The sequence below is a fragment of the Protopterus annectens genome, chromosome 8.part0 (assembly GCF_019279795.1).
Source record: "Protopterus annectens isolate FY-2018-M chromosome 8.part0, PAN1.0, whole genome shotgun sequence".
Lineage (NCBI taxonomy): Eukaryota > Metazoa > Chordata > Ceratodontiformes > Protopteridae > Protopterus > Protopterus annectens.
Window position 1 is genome coordinate 1,326,726,739 of NC_056741.1, and position 18,170 is coordinate 1,326,744,908.

General features: G+C 40.1%; 1 protein-coding gene across 1 annotated transcript in view; it reads right to left on the minus strand.

Annotated features, from left to right (window-relative positions):
• The window catches only part of LOC122809396 (histone H4 transcription factor), a 698,230-nt gene that overhangs the window by 669,172 nt on the left and 10,888 nt on the right, over positions 1 to 18,170 (minus strand). Inside the window, exon 2 of the mRNA XM_044080864.1 lies at positions 9,284 to 9,463. Within this exon, the coding sequence (XP_043936799.1) occupies positions 9,284 to 9,443 (160 nt within the window). The 5' untranslated portion in view covers positions 9,444 to 9,463. The remainder of the gene's footprint in view (positions 1 to 9,283; positions 9,464 to 18,170) is intronic.

An 18,170-nucleotide genomic window follows, 5' to 3' on the forward strand; every position in this document is an offset into this window, starting at 1 on the left:
GCAGGAGACCACCGGATTGGCTTCCTTTTTTTGGAGGAGAGCGTCTTGGTTCTGTTGGATATGGCTACGTCCATGCATTTATGTACATGTTCGTACAGTGCATTGGTGTAGGATTTGACAGTCATGCAGCTATTTTCCATTGGCATGGCTGCCATGAAATTAGTCACCTCTGTTTTTAGGCGTCCAAGGTCAACTTTAGAGAAGTTTTTCAGGGGTGGTTACCTTTGTGGGGGGGGGGTGTGGATTTCCATGGCGATTAGTTCACAGTTAGATCTGACCAGGGAGGGACTAACTATTGGTGTAGCGCAACGGTCGCCCATGCTAGTAATAACCAGGTCAAGGATGTTCCTTCCTCTAGTGGGGGTCAGAATGAGCTGGCCCAGGGCATTGGAAGGGATGAATTCCAGGAAGCATTGGGCCAGTGTATTGGTGCTTGAGTAGTTTTCCCATTTGGAGGGGGTAGTTGAAGTCTCCTAGCAAGTGTGTGTTGGGTTGGACCAGGATAGATTCCAGGGCGCTTAGGAACGTGGAGTGAGAGTCTAGGGACATGGTTGGTGACCTTCAGCAGGCTGACCTGGATCGTCATCTTACCCAATGTTAGTTGTACCTGAAGTATTTCAGCTGCGTTATGCTGGGCTACTAGTCTGGACCTGTGCATATCCTTTTTGAATATGGAGACAGCACCACCTTTGGAGCTTCGGTCCATGTTTTGTGCCCAAAAGGTGTGGAATGAGTTTTAGCCTGGAAGCACAGGGATGCTTTCTACCTCTTTAAATCAGGCCTCCGTTACAGCACAAATTTAGATGTTCTCCATTTTGAGGAGTGCGTTGAGCGAGTCTATCTTGAGATTTAGACTTCTAGCATTGAGCAGCATGACCCTCAGGTTGCATTTATTTATAGCTGTTATGGTGGTAATTTAGTCTTTGGAACACTGCCTAAAAAAGGCACTATGGGGTGGCAAAAGCCTTAGCCAGTACCCGGAAACCCATACACGACAGATGCAGGTCATTGCTGGAAAAGCATCGAGGTCAGTCAGTCATGTCATCCCAAGCAGACAGATACTGGATCCCCTTAGAATGACACCAGACACTTAGCCAATTGTTGAAGCCAATCAGTTTTTGTTTGTACTGCGGTATCATTCTGGGTGACAGTAGGATACTGCTCAGGGCTAGTGTCATACCTGCCTGGGCCACATAATCAGAGAGCTCCACCATGTCTCTTTTCATGTAGTCCAGGGAGGTGCATCTCAGGTCATTCACACCCACATGGACAATGACAGAGTCATACTTGTACTTGCTGTGGAGTGAACAGAATGCGTGTGTTATGTGTCGGATTCTGGCGCCTGATAGACAGCTGACTGTTACAGTCTCCTTATTCAACCTAGTGAGTGGGACATCTGTGTGCCTCACTATTAAGTCATTTATGATTAGTGCACTGGGCAAGGTGTTTAGCCTTAGGGGCTTAGGTTGAGGGGCACACTGTGGAGGTTAGCTATGTGTCCTGTGGTTTGTGCTGTGTTGTGGTGGTAGAGTCCGTTTCTGTCAAACTATACCACAATCATAGAATAGGCTCGTCATATAGGATAAAATCTATAAAATGAATTGATGACTTTAAATATAAATAGGATTATTGGATAAGTTACAAAAAATATAGTTATAGCATCCATGAGACAATGTTCCTCGAACACCCTTGAGTCTGAAAACTGGAATAGTAAACTAAGGAACTTACAAGTAAGGCTGAATACCAAAAACTATTTGTCTTCAGTGATGTTTTGCCTGGAAACCTACATAATGGTGGAACTCAAAGGGGATACCAGATTGTTTTTGCAGAAGAAACAAAGAAAAAATGTCTCCCCTTTGCTGGCAGTCAGAATTAGAAGAGTGGTATCCAGTACTCTCACAAAGGAAATTTTTGACATTTCAGTTAGAAAGAGTGCATTGTCTAAGCTAAATATGCTCTACTGCTCTACTGATTATTCTATGTGGGACACCTTTTAGATAATCTGTCTTACACATTTATTCTTTGGTTGAAGCAATTAGCTCTACAAACCATGACACATAAAAAATGGCTCCATTTGGAAATCAGTGGAATGAAAACTTCATTATAACTCGCAGAATGCTGTGGTCAACTACAAAAGAGAGAGGCTGACAAACTGCCTAAGAAAAAATGGCATACTGACTACCAAATCTCTAGGCAAAATATTAACCTATTTTTCATTTACATAAAGAAGGGAATTTGTTAAAGTGTGCACTTACATAGTTACTTCCTTTGTTTGGAATGTTTACAACAGCATATGTTTTGTGTGGAGACTTTTCTTGCAACATGTACTTTACATTGCTTTATGCCAGTTTTTCAGCAGTATCTGTCAATGTGGCACAGTATGCATTTTTGCAGCAATTTAGACAGTGAACTATGTGAGTTTAAGTCTGTACTGTTGGTTTCTTTATTTCTGTATACATACATACATACATACATACATACATGTTTTCCAGGGTAGAGAGCACTGATCTCCAGGAATCTTTTACAGACTAAGCCCAGGAGTGGTGTCTTGTTAAGTGACTTGCTCAAAGTCGCACAGTTAGGCAACAAAAGCCGAGAGAATCGCACCTTCTACCACTGAAGCACAGGAAACAGCTGGTTAACAACTCCTTAATCCTCTAAGCTAAATGCCAGACAAAAAAGAAGTTATGTCTTACCATAACGTTCCATCTGTGTTGCAGATCTTAGTTCATTCATTACAAATAGGACCTTGGTTCCATTCTCAGAACCGATACGGCCGTTTCCAAGCTTGTGCCAGCCAAAATCTCTCAGCTAAGACCTACCCATAATGCCCTTCTCCTAGTTACTCCAGCTCGAGTTTGCCCGCCCCTAGATATTAGATGTAGTAATAGAAAAAATAGAAGGCTCTGACTGAGCAAATACCCTAACCAGGAGTTCCTAAAGTCCACCAGGAGTCCATGCAGGGGGAAGGAGGGTGGGAAGTAATGAATGAACAAAGATCTACAACACAGATGGAACGTTATGGTAGGACATAACTTCTTTATCTGATGTTGTAAATCTTTGTTTATTCATTACAAACAGGACCGAGTCCTCAGCTACTTAAGTTGTGGGTGGCCCTAAGGAAGGATATTCCTGAGCACCATAGAACCAAAAGATGCTTGTCGCCTGGAGGCCAAATCCAATTTGTAATGAGAGATAAAGGTATGAGTTCTTGCCCAAGTGGCTGCTGTGCAGATATCATCCACAGAGGCTCTGGAATGAAATGCTAAAAAGTGGCCATAGACCTGGTAGAATGAGCCTTTATTCCGGAAGGTAAGGATAGCTTATTCTGTTGGTAGATAAAGGTAATGACATTTTTAAGCCAGGAGGAAAAAGTCACTTTGGAAATAGGTTTACCCAATCTGGGTCCTGCAAAGGCCACAAATAATTTATCTGTTTTCCTGAAAGATTTAGTCCTGTCCAAATAACAATGAAGCTGCCGATGCACATCAAGGGTGTGCAAAAGGTACTCCCCTCTGTTAGAATGCTAAGGGAAGAAAACCGGCATGTCAATAGATTGGTTAATGGAAAAGCCAGAAATGACCTTGGGCAAGAAAGAAGGGTCAGTATGAAGGGAGACCCTACTCGTGTGGAAGATCAAGTAAGGTCTCTTGACACTCAAGGCCTGCAGCTCAGATAACCTTCTCTCTGAGGTAAGTACTACTAGAAGCAAGGTTTTCCATGACAAAAATTTTAAATCACATGAATCAAAGGGCACAAAAGGAGAAACTGCGAGAGAGACTGAAGTACCAAAGTCAAGTCCCAGGGTTATAAGTGAGGCTTGACTGGAGGTTTAACATGTAATACTCCTTTCAAAAAGGTCTTGCATAGGCGGTGTGACATAACTGAATTATCAAGACCATTATGAATATTGGTGATAGCTGCTAAATGTACAGTGATTGTCGAAGCTGAGGCTCCTGCATGCAAAAAAAAAAAAAAAAAAAAAAAAAAAAAAAAAAAAAAAGAGTAGTCAGGTACTGTAGGATCTTTTGAATAGGCATAGAGAAAGGGTCCAAGTTCTGATCTTTGGCCCAAATAGAGAACCTATCTTTGGCCCAAATAGAGAACCTAGTCCATTTACTAGAATAAACTTTCCTAGTGGAAGGTTTGTGTGAAGCCAGAAGAATTTCACAAACAGGAGATGGGCTGTCAGGCAGCCTGGCAATCAGTGGAAGTGGAGGAACCAAGCTGTGAGCTTGAGACTGTGCAGGTTCGGATGAATCAGTCCCTGAGGAGGAGCTAACAGGTCTTGGGAATGATCCAGGATCCACGGGCTGTGAATCGGATGAGGCCATAGAAAACGGGAACCAAACTTGACAGGGCCATTAGGAGGCAATGAGGATCACTTTGCTTCTCAACCTCAGAGCTTTCTGGAGAAATTTTAGAATGAGGGAAAATAGGGAAAGGCATACAGAAGACCCGGTGGCTAATCGTGCATTAGAGCGTCCCTCGGTGGTTCCCCCTGAGGGGCAATCAGGACAAAGTAGCTTCTGCATTTGTAGTTTAGGAGAGAAGCAAACAGGTTGCAGCAAGGCTTGCCCCAGCGTTGGAAGATGTGATCCAATGTTACAGGGTTGACAGACCACTCGTGAGGCATCAGGATGTTCCTGCTCAAATTGTCCGCAATAAGGTTGGTACTCCTGGGAATGTGCGTTGTTATAAGGAAATGGTTGGAAGCTATCGCCCAGTGCCAAATCCTCATGGCTTCCCGGCACAGGGGGTAAGACATGGTTCTGCCTTGCTTGTTGATATACCAGACGCCTGACATGTCTGACTGAACTACAATGGTCCCAGAGGGTAGGAATGTATGGAACGCTTGCAATGCTAAGAGAACTGCCCTCAGTTCCAGCACATTTATGTGCAAATTGGCCTCCATTGGGGACCAGGTGCCTTGGACAGCCTTTCCCTGGAAATGCTCCCCCACCCCACCCTAACAGGGAAGTGTCCATGGTCACCGTGGCTATGGGCTGGGGAAGACAGAACAGCTGACACCAAAGATTCGTTTGTGGCTTCAACCACCATAACATTTCTTCCTTGCAACAGTTTGTAAGACGTATCATGTGATCGAGTGGGTGAGTTAGCAACGACCATTGTGTGGAAAGGAGCCACTGTAGGATTCTCATGTGCAGTCTCGCCAGTGGTACTAACGTAATGGCAGCCGCCATGGAGCCTAAGAGTTGCAGTACAAGACATGATGGTACACAGGGCTGGGGAAGAAGGTCTTGGATTTGGTGTCTTATTTTCAAAAGCCTGTGAGGGGGAAGAGAAGCTTGACAGGATGTTGTGTCAAAGACCGCTCCAATAAATTCCAGTGTCTTCGCTGGGGACATTTGAGATTTGTCCTTGTTGATTGTAATCCCCAAGCGGAGAGCAAGATCTTGAGTATAAGAGAGGCTGCAGACTAGGATATTCCTGGCCGGAGCAGTAAGAAGCCAGTCGTCTAGATAGGGAAACACCTGGAATCCTTGTAGTCGAAGATAAGCTACCACAACTGCCATACATTTGGTGAACACTGGGGGGGCTGTCGAGAGACCGAATGGCAGTGCCCTGAACTGGTAGCGATTGGCCCCCAGCCGGAAGCGGAGAAATCTCTGGGAGTGGTGATTCATCTTTATGTGGTAGTACACATCCTGGAAGTCTATAGCGCACATCCAGTTGTCCCTCCCTAGGAAGGGAAGAATGGACTGTTACGTGACTATCCGGAATTTTTGAGGTTTCATAAATTTGTTCAATACGCTGAGATCCAGGATTGGTCTCCAGTCCCCTGTCTTTTTTGGCACTAAAAAGAACCTAGAGTAAAACCCGGATGCTGTCCCTGGTGGGACTGGTTGGATGACTCTTTTCCTTAGGCTGCTAATTCCCTCTGATTGGGAAGGTACATCGGGGATTTGTTCGACGGGTCTGGGATTTAAAATCGAATGGTATTTGGTAGCCTCTGGATATTATTCTCTGCACCCAAGTATCGGTAGTAATAGGATGCCAGGCTGGTAGATGCAAAGAAAAATGACCCCTGACTGCTTCCAGAGGAAAGCAATCGGGCCGCTGCTCATGAACGCTGGCAGGGTCTGCTGGTGAAAGAATCTCTAGCTCCCTGGTTACGCGGACCCCCTCTACCCCCGAAAGGGGCATCTTCCATATGAGTTGCCCCCTCTGCCCTGGGGGGACTGTTCACTACGAGTGTCACGAAAAGATCCTTGGGATTTCTTGAACCACACTTTTCCTCCCTTCTGGTTCCTGGAGTAGGACCTCTGGGGGTTGGAAAAGCATATGCCCACAGCAGACAAGGTCTTTCCGTCTTTCTCACTACGTGCAAGTGTGTCTCGTACGTTGGGTCCAGAAAGTGCATATTCGTCAACAGGTGCATTGAAGAGGGAAGATTTAAATGGTTCTGCGAAGTCACACAACCGCATCCAGCCATTACATCTCATGATAATACCTGATGCAGCGGCTCAAGCTGCCTCCTCGGTGGAGTGAGATATCAAACGCATCGAGGAGTTAGAGATGGATTCAAGGGTAGCTAGCTGCGAGGCGACAGTATCACGTACCTCATCAGACAATACCCCCACGAAAGAGGAAGAAATTTCGGAAATTAGGTCTCTTTGGAGGCGAGTAAAGTGTGCCATATAGGTCTGCATCCCTAGTCTGTCCATGGTCTGGGACTCGCTGTTTGGAGAATGGATAGTGGAACTATCTTCTGCCAGTCCTCTCTTGGTGGCTGCTGCCACAACCATAGAATCAACTGTCAACTGCTCGGACCAGTGGGGCTGGTCTTCAGGTGTAGATAAAATTTTGTCTGACCGTTGAAGGACAGGTTCTATGTTGTCCAGGGCTTTCCAGGCATGCTGCATAATGAGTTTAACAAGGTCATCCGCCAGTGGAGTCACCCAGGAAGTAGATGGCTGGGCACGGAAGGCCTGCAGGAACACAAATTCCTCAGAAGAAGGGTTAGAGGACTTCTAGTCTCCCCGCTGCTTGGAAGATTTCGAGAATGTCTCCGAATGAGACGTCGTCTAGAGGAGACCCCATCACAATCAGTGTCTTCGGTGACAGATTCCTCCGGGGAATCAAGGTGCTTCCTCTTGCACCATTTCTTCTAGGGTGGCTCCCAAGTGGGAGCTTCTGAGAAGGACTCCCGAGAAGGGGTTCCCTTCAAAAAGGGTTCTTGGGACTCCCGTGCCCGGGGTCTTGAAATGGAGGATTGGGAGAGGTGTATGCTGGGGGGGGGGGGGGTTCTGATACTGATGTTATTGGTGCTGACTACGAGCCTTCGGAGTGAAGGACCCTCTCCACCACCTGGACAGCAGGCCCACCCCAGGAGGGATGGGAGCCTGAAGTAACATCCTTGGAACCGGGGTCACACCTCGCCCCGAGAAGCCCACCTCCAGGTGAGGAACTCAGAGAACTGGAAGCCATCCGAACTGTGGACTAAGACAGCACCAGCGAGAAAATAGGCACCAGGCTAGGTAACAAGGTACGGACGGTCCAAGCACAGCTCTGAGAGCGCATCAGCTCCACGGGAGCCGATGCAGCAAGGGTGGATGGTGCCGACAGGGGAACACTGCTGTCAGAGCAGAGACAGTATGCACCGGAGTGGACACTGGTACCGAGATCTCTGGGATCTGGGCAGAGGCTGGAGGAGGATAAACAGGAGAAGATGTAGTAAAAGATTCAGAGCCAAGGAGGACAGAAAGTCTAGTTGGAATGGGCAATCCCCTAGCTGCCAGAAGCTGGTCCACAACCCGCACTAGATATAATTCAGAAAAACTCCTAGTGGATCTAAAGGAGGCTGCTGAAAGAGAATCAGTGCTTTCTAGAAAGGGACTAAATCTCTGCCCCAAAAAAGGGTAGTAAGTTGGAGAGTATCTTGTCCTTGGCAGGTATTCGAGTTTTGGAGCCGAAGGAGCTGAAGAAACTGTCGGCACTGTGGCCGTGGATGGTGCCGAAGCAGGTACAGTCATCGGAGCCAATGTCAGATCCAAGGACGGCACCGAACTCAGTGGTGCTGAGGCTGGAATTGAAATAGGGGTGAATATCATGGATGGCACTGAGGGAGAAGACACAGAGCTTTGTGTCGAAGAGGTCTGCGCCGAGGGCGCTGGCGAAGCACGGAGCAGACTGTTCCATAACTGACGGGGTTGCAGGAACCAAATGACTCCATTTTTTTCGTCTTTGGAGGGGGTGAGACCTCTGACCCAGATAGAGCCTCCGAAAAAGGTGTTTTGAGTAAACCTTTTAAGATAAGTTTATTTTTACTTTCTGCTAGTGTACGATTACTAAAACTAGCACAAATGTCAAAGTCAGCTTTAATATGATCCACGCCCAAACGGTAGACACACCGAGCATGTGTATCCGAGTTAGGCATCCTACATCCACACTTGTCACACCATTTAAACCTCAACTTAGCTTTGTCTGACATAGTAAGGCAACAAGGCTATCCTATAGAAAAAAACAAAATAAGGGAGAGAAAGGGAGAGAATACCAGAGATGGTATTTAAAAAATACCACAAGTGGTAAGAAGGGCCTGTCAAAGGCAGGAGAGAGGGACAGTACCAATAATGGTAGAAATTAAATTACCAAGGTAAAGTGTAGGGAATAGAATTAGGTTATTGGCGACAGTGAGAAAAGGCTAACTTGACTAAAAAATAAACAATTTTGAAAAGAAACTGTCTTAAAAACAGCAATTTTCTACTTGGCTTTGAGAGAGATGGCTAGCACATCTGACTAGGAAAGTCAGAAACAAGATCTGGAATAACTAGGAGAGGGGCATTATGGGTAGGTCTTAGTTGAGAGTTTTTGGCTGGCGCGAGCTTGGAAACGGCTGTATCGGTTCCGAGGACGGAACAAAGGTCCTATTTGTAATGAATAAACAAAGATTTACAACATCAGATAGTTTGTTACAACTACAGCCTGAAGGTTCAAAAGAATAAACCCCATATGTACTGAAAACTTAAAGGTCATGAGTAAAACGAGTAAAACTATTCCAAACCAATTATGTCACTCATCCAGTTAATAAACACAAGCATGCACACACAAAAAATACACACACACACACACATTATATATATATATATATATATATATATATATATATATATATATATAATATTATGTACATATATATGTAAAAAAAAAAATATATATATATATATATATATATATATATATATATATATATATATATATATATATATACACACACACACACACACACACACACACAGTATGGCATAACTCATTTACCCACCTCGTGATTCCATGTCCTCTTCACTTTCTTTAAGATGTTGGCACAAATGCTCTGACACATGGGAACAAAACTCTTCCATTGTAGAGGATGTATGACTGCATGATTCCCACTCACACAACAATACCAGGGTATCCCGACGCTGTGTCTTGCCAGAAGCCATTGGAAGAAAAATCTATAAAACTGAAAAGATATGCCCAGTAAACATTTCTGTTATGTTACATCGCATCCACTACAAATGCTGTAAATAGTTACTTCCTCTGCTGACAGAAATATTATGATCCTGAACATGAAGAGACAAAAACCCATTTAATGGCAGGACACCAACTTGCAGTAGTGTTCTACCATACTGTATATATGGAAACAAGCCTGCAACCATATTACAGTAAAAAAAAAAAGCAATAATTCTTAGAAAGTAATGCTACACACAGCACCAGAGAAGTAAACAGTATATCAAAAACTGAAAGCAGAAGGGCAATACATTCTAAGAATATTCAACGTAAACTAATGTCACTGGTCAAATAACAGAAAAATAAGAAAACCACTACCCGTGGTAAAAGAAAAAGTGCTCGCTTTAATGTTTCCACACTATTAAAACATAAAATAAATTAACATACAAAATTCACAGACAAAGCGCTTTCGCCTGATAAAATATTAAGGCATCAGAGTCAGTGAAAACATCTTTAAGCTCTATTTAAATAACACCAGATCTTAACGTCAATTACATCATTTCCTGCCATGTCAAATTATGTAATATGAAGAATAAAAACACAAATAAATAGTAAAAATGTTAAAACAGTTAAAAGTTAAAAATGAGATATCTGGAATGCAACTTTAACCTGTTGCAAAACTGATAAATGAAACAAATGTTTGCAAAAGGTAGATCATAAACACCTTAAACCAGATAAAAACATATCCATCAAGTATAAACTTCACAAAAGTAAAATTCAAACATATTTGGCTCTTCTTTTTAGAACACACAACAGAGATGTATCATCATTAATGCCTGGCTTCTCTCTGGCATTTAATCTAAGTTGCCATTCTATAAAGTTCTAATTCAGGGTCACCCCATCTCATTCCTACTTTTGTTTTGTCCATCACAAAAAATGTATATTTTTTATACTCATTGCATTCGCCAGTGTGGATATATAAAGCACTGGTCTCTCTTCTTTTTCTTATATCCCTATTATGCTCCAGAATTCTATCATGTAACTTCCTGATGGTCTATGTAGAACACAGGGCATGACACACATGTAGCTTTATATACAACTCCTTTTGTATTGCAACTGCAGTGTCCTGTTGTGTGTTTCAATAGTCACATAAGGATTATAATTAATAAACCTACAACTACTGCATGCCCCACATTTGCTCATCCTAGAGATGTATACCTTTTTAAGCTTTTCATTGTCAAGTTCAAGTATTTCCTTGACATTTCTGCCCTTGCTGTATACAACTTTAGGTTTTGCACCCAATTTGTTTTTCAGTTCAGCATCAAGCACGCTGTCCCATATCCTACATAAACTTTTTGCCAAATCTGGCGCTAAATGATTGTACTGCAAGACCACAACATCATTCTTGGGGGTTGCTACATTCACCACCATTATAGTATTTATCCCATCTCTTAAAATTGGGCTAAATCTCATAGAATGATTTTTTATAACTTCTTTTTTAACTGATGCCAGAAGCTTAATGGGATAGCCCCTTTCTTTGACCATGCCAATCAAAATATACATCTCACGTAAAAATTCATCATTACTGACCAACCTGGAGAGTCTAACTATTTGGCCTTTAATTACACTCCGTCTTGGCAACTATGACATTCTAAGAGTGTGTTTGCAGAAGTTCTTTTCCCAAAAATGTTAGAAGAGAGTTCTCCAATAAGTTGTTTTTGCTCAAAAAAATATCTAAGAAATGAATATTTTTGCTGTTGGTCTTGTATGTAAATCTTAAAAAAAAATCAGTCGTTATGTTCAAATAATTTATAAATTCTAACAGCTCTTCAGATCCCCCTGTCGACAGAATAAGGATATCATCCAAAAATCTATGATAAGATAAAATTTTTTTTTTCATGTAAACTGAGGTGAATACCTCCCTTTTCTCCCATTTAGTTAAAACAAGGTTGGCAAAAATCAGGGGTGCACTTTACGCCCATAGCCACACCTGTTTTTTGCCGGACGTATTCACCCTCAAAACAAAAAATTGTTGATAAGCACCATTTCAACCAGGTCTGCCAGTAAGTTAGTCCTGGTTTGGCCCTACAACCCACTCAGTGTCAAGCTTTGAGTGAAATAATCCAGGCCTACCTCGTGAGGTATAACAGAAAAGAGATTAATTACATTAATTGTGACGAACACAAAAGTCCTTGTCACTATGTATTCTTCTCAATAAATCTAGGCAATGCCACGAGTCTTTCAAGATATAAGTAAAGGACTTGAGAACTGCCTTAAAGTGATGATCCACAAAGGTTGCTATTGATTCTATCTTAGAGCCCTTTGCCACCACAATTGGTCTAAAAGTGGGATCACTCTGATTTTTATGTATCTTGGGGATCCCAAAAATTATTGGGATAATTGGTGTCTCCACCCCAAGATACTCAAATTCATCAGGTTTCAATGAGCCCTGATATAGGGCATCGAGCAACATCACGTCTATTTTCATACATGCCCTATTAATCTCATTTATTGTTGCCCTTTCATAGGTCTCACAACATCATGTCTATTTTCATACATGCCCTATTAATCTCATTTATTGTTGCCCTTTCATAGGTCTCTTCATTATTTAGAAGCTCATACATTTGTAGTGTAGGAAAGGGGGAGGGGGAGGCGTGTGAATTGGTAACGAACAGAGTTCTATCCAAAGATGTGAATTACAGTGAAGGTATAGTGATTTTGAATGATCACAATGATTTTAAGATTGACAACCTTAGCAGTATACAGGTCACAAAGGAATGGGCTAACCTATTTCAAAAAGGTCTGAACTTTGTCCCCACCAAGAAATTTATTAAAAAAACTATACTAGAGGTTATGTTATTTTCCAAAAAATTGAACCAGAGTGTAACTTTAGGTGAAAACAACATTAGTAATTCTAATATATATAAAAAGACAAGTTTATTTAATTCCCCATTACATCCTACTATACAACTGTTCCAAACAATTTGCTCGAAAGAAATTAGAGATGTTTCTAGAAGTAGAGACCAATAGGTTTCACCTAATTTAACTATGAAGGAAACAGCTCTTCTCAATTCTATTTCCAACAACAAATCTACTTGGGTTATGAAACCTGAAAGGGATGGACTAGTGGTAATGGACCAGGACAGGTATGTTGACAGCATGCTAGGACATTTGTTTGGTGATGGATACGAACAAATTTCCAGGAATTAGTTAAATGTAGCATACAGAAAAGTAGACGCTGTCCAGATGGATTTACTTTTAAATGACCAATTAACAGAAACGGAGTATAATTTTTGTACACAAAAATATCCTAGGATCCAGACTATTTTCGGGATACCTAGACACAAAAGGGTCCAAAACCATTTCCATAGCAAAATTTGTGGATCAACACTTACTGTCAGAGTTCATTTAGTCACATAGTCCCAGTCTTAAAAAAAAAAAAAAAAAAAAAATCAATCAAACAGGAATATTATAGTAGGAACATTCTTTTTGCCACTGTTGACATTAAAGATTTGTTTAAAGTGATTCCACATTATGAGGGAATTGAAATGTTCTATGATATTTTATGTCAGCACACAAAATTTTCACACACAAAAATACTAACATTAAGGACCTTAATGGAATTGGTTTTGGAAAATAATTTTCTTACATTTGAGGGACATATTTTCAAACAGAGGTCGAGAGTAGCAATGGGTGCAACTTGTGCACCCATTTTTGCTAATATTGTCCTGACTCAGTGGGAATTGTCCAGAGTTTTTAAATCAGAAGGGATGTCACATTGTAGATTTTATGGACGTTACCTGGATGACATCCTAATTCTTTGGGATGGGAATTATGACCAATTGTCAGAATTTTTACTGTTCCTTAACACAAGTACCATTTTTTTGAAATTCACAATGGAAATTAACAATGAGTCCATCAGTTATTTAGATATACGGATCAGTAAAGACCATATCAATTCACAATTTTGTTCCACAATATACAGGAAGCCAACATACTCAAACTCCCTTTTACATTTTGAGAGCGGGCACCAGCTCCACCAAAAACGAACCTTAGTGAAAGGACAGTGTGTGAGATTGGCCCGCATGACCAGCAAAATGGAGGATTTTTTACAAGGAAAGGTGTGTTTTATTGAGTATGTTAAAGAAAAGGGGCTATCCTGAAGAGTTTTTGACACCAATAGTGGAAGAAGTGACAAACAAAAGAGTGGAGGGACATTTTTTTCCCTTGCTAGGGCTTGACATTATAAGACTGTGCACTCAGAGAACAGTGTTATGACAACTGGGTTTAAGAATGGGCTAATTCTCACCTACACTCCACAATTCCTCCTGATACAGGACATTATTATCAGAAATTGGTTCATTTTAAAAAATGATGGGAATATTGGTGGAAAAATAGGTGAGACACCTTTAGTTGTATATAAAAAAGATACCAGTATAAAAAATTAATAGAAAAAAACAGAGGGGAACAACAAAGCCAATTCAGGTAAAATGACAAAAAGTCGGCATTGTAACCAGTGCAAGAACATTTTGGAAGGTAACAAATTATTCATGGTGGATAAGACTTAACCACAAGAGTAATTGTGTCACAAAAACAGGTGATCTACGCAGGTATATGCCAAGAGTGCCCGGGTTTTTATATAGGTAAAACCAAAAATGCATTCAGGATGCGTATTTACCAACACATGTATGATACTGGGAAAAACAATCTAAAGAATGCAGTAGCGAAACATATTAGCACACATTCAGGTAATCATTTCAAGTTTATAGTATTGGAGCAATTTGTTATGGATGAGAGGGGGGGTCCCATTGCCCAATTATTAGAATTTAAGGAACTACTATGGCAATTAAGGGTTAATGCCACCACTCACCCAGGATTGAATGACATGGTTTCTCTTAGTACTTACCTAAAATTAAAAGCTGACTTTTTGCTCTAAATTAGGGACAAGGTGTACTTAAGTTTTTTAAGCTATTTTTCGTACTTTATTACTATTGTTTATACAACAGGCATTAGATATATAGTGTTTTGTGATGATATTTTTAAGGAGTTACACATACATATATATTTATGTGTCATTTTTTTTATCTTCTCTATTTTTTAGACTTACTCTTTTGTTATGCACGTTACAGAGGGATGCAAGACATGTTCGTTTTTGATTGTGTTTTATCATTTCTTAAAAAAGGGAGTCTACAGTTTTAATTCACTTAATTGAACTAATTATGTATGTTAATTGGCTAACCTATTGGGAGTATAAACAAGGGCAATGTGATTATGTGTTTCATTCTGAAGAAGTCATTTGTAATTGGTGACGAAAGTGCTCAATAAATTGGATTTACTGCATTTCTTGGATCTACCCCAATTGTTCTTTTGTGCTTCAATTTTTTAGTAAGCTCATACATTTTGCAAGCATAGTCAAATTGCTCCATTAATACTATCCCGTCACCCTTGTCCGACTTAATCACTCTATATTCTTTATTTCTAGCTAAACTACTCGGGCACAACCTCTCTTCCTTTGTTAAATTACTAAAATTTGATTTGTCCATTTTTAATGTTTGTCTAAAATCATTTTCTACCAACCTCTCAAAATATTAATCAGGGGGTTGCTAGGAGGTATAAAAATACTTTTGCATTTAAGACTGAGCTAGTCATCCCCATTGTTTCTGTAATAAAAATATAGTCTTAAATTCAAATGTCTTGTGAATAGTTTAAGGTCAATTAACAATTTTGTTGTCTACCTTGAATTTAGGAACAAAACTAAATACTTTCCTTAAAAGTGAACAAGTTCATTTTTCAAAGTAAAATATGTTAAATTTTAAATAGTGCCTGTACTGATGCCTGTCAAGTTCACTTCTAAGCTTGCACTAGGTATTAAACCGGCATCGTTAAATGCTGTTTCTGCCTGTGCTTGTACATTCTTATTGTCACCTTCAAGAAATGATGTAATGATTCACTTTAAGATCTGGTGTTATTTAAATAGAGCTTAAAGATATTTTCACTGACTCTGATGATGCCTTAATATTTGATCAGGCAAAAGCACTTAGTCCGTGAATTTTGTATGTTAATTTATTGTTTGTTTTAACAGTGTGGAAACATTAAAGTGAGTACTTTTTCTTTACCATGGGCAGTGATTTTCTTATTTTTTCCATTATTTGTGTTTTAAGTAGTCTGTGTGGTGGTTAGGAGCAGCTACATTTAATGTCACTAGTCAACTTGCTTAAAGCACACAATCAGAAATTGAAACGTGAAGTTATAACAATTTCACTGTATCACTTTAAGGGATTTCAGCACACAGGGAGACTAGCACCATGTGACACCACAAGTCCTTCAGTCTGTATTAAATTACAATGATGTTACTATAACTGTGTGAATGCTGATTTCACATGATCTTTCTGGACATCTACAGTAACTATTTTCAAGTTACAGGTGTAGGAAAGGTTCAGAAGACACTAGATGCTACACAACAGATTCAGAATAAACTGCTTACAGACAGATTTTCACAAAAGGTTTCATTTCTTTTCTATTCTGAAGCAGAATGAGTGCTCTCACTGATGCGCATGTTTATTCACTCAGAGCAGAATGTAATTTGTTTATATTTCAAATTAATAATACTGATTTCTTAAACAGTTAGGCTGACTGGACACAAAGATCCTTTACAGAGGCAACGCAGAAAAATGCCTTGGGGAAAATGAGGGCTGAGGAAATTTAAACTCTGTACCCAGGAGCTACAGCTCACAACTTTAATCCTCTGCACCAACAAAAAAAGATGTACAAATGTTCGGTTTTCACAGATTTTCAATGTTTAAAAGAACCTCAATTTATTTATATTTACAGTTAAAATATTTCTCTTCCAATACTTTTATTTTGTTTTCATACCACGAGACAATTACAGTACTTTTCATGCCTTTTTTTCCCATTCCTGCATCAGATGACTATTTATAGTCACCAAAAGTTTTCGGTTCATAGGTGCTTACTAAGTTATTGATCAATGATGGTTTTTAAAAGCCTAGCCCTATATTCCTATTAAATTTTTACCCCTTAGAATAAGCCAGAGCCAGGCAAAACATTTATGCATTATCCCTACCTATAAGAGACAAGAAGCTAAACCAAGGGTGAATTTGCTGTTTCCCCATTTATTCGTCCATATTACATTTCGACAGAGTAAGGAATATTCTTTGTTTTATGTGGACAAGAAGACAATTCCAAAGTGGTATTCTCAGGGATACATATTGATCTCTCCAACATGTTCTATTTATATTGTAGAAGAAATTAAGATCTCTTAAGCAGGTGTTTATGTCACCACTGGACTTGCGAATGTGCAGTAGATCTAAGAGGGAAGGGTCCATTGAGACTTTATACGCAAGACAGAGATCACCACTCAGTTGCCTATGAATAGGGACAGAGCTTTGAGATGGTCAGTGCAGTTTTTTGATTTAAGCCCTTGATTTTATTGATAACAAAACATGAATAACCACAACACTTTTTTTTTTTTTTTTTTAAGTGTTTGGACAGTACATACTGAAGAGAATGAACAGTACATACTAAAGAGAATTTTATAGTCAATTGGTCTAAGTGCCGAATACACTGGAATGATCACATCCTTGGACCTACATGCCATACCCTTACTAATAAGCTGCCCAATGAAAAATTACTTTCTTACAATAGTGAATACATGGTAATATACTTGCTGCCCCCATATGTTCCAGATCCCTAACTAATGGGATCAATTTTCAGGGGTGTGTTTTGAATGTGATAATTACAGGGGACTTCATGCTTGCCAAAGGAGACTATTATACATTTTTGGGCATTTAGCTTTAATGCCAGCATCTATTTGTCTGTTAAAGACCCTCTTGGAGAATCTTGGTGTTCTCTGGACAATTATGATGGCACCAAATTTACAGTGATACGCTACCCTTGTTCAGCAATAAACCATTAACATTAGTTTTGACCTCTGAGAAAAAAAATAACAGATATGGCCCAAGCACTGAACCCTGTACACCACTAGTGACAGGTCTTTTGGAGGATTTAGAACCACCTACCCTAAATGTTTAGGTTCCATTTGTGAGCCAGTTTGCTATCCAACAAGTTACATATAGTCAAAAACTACCCCCAATGCAAGTATTTTGTCACCAATAAAAAGTCACCACAAAAGGAAAAATAGATAATAATAACAACTTGACCAAACTCCAAACTATTCCAAAAGCTGCTTTATTAAAAAGACTTAGCGCGTCAGCCAAAGGCAGAAAAGGAGAAAGCACATTGCAAAGCTTTCACTACAGTCTGCAAGCTCTGAAGAATCTGTGGCCATTTTACAAGAATGTTGCTGTACTATAAAAGCTGTAGAATCTAATGGGTAAAATAAAGCAGGAATGTTTACTGGCTCTACAGAAATCACTGCATAGAGCATATTAAACAGTGCTGGGGTTAACAGCAATTAAGGAAGTGATAATTTGAGCACAATTCAAGTTAATAGTCATACCTAAATTAATCATTGCGGAATAATTATGATTATTGGTGTGTCTGTAATATTTAAAGTTAAACACTGGAACCAAATGCAATATCCTGTCTAAACTTGTATTCAGATCTCTAATTGTCATGCACAAGCAGTTCAAATCTTTATGCTTATTTTTATTTCATTCTAGGCAAAGACTGAAGCCTAACGGTAAAGTATGGCTATAGCATGTGCAAATCTAAAAGAACAAGTTACAATTTCAAGCTGTTTC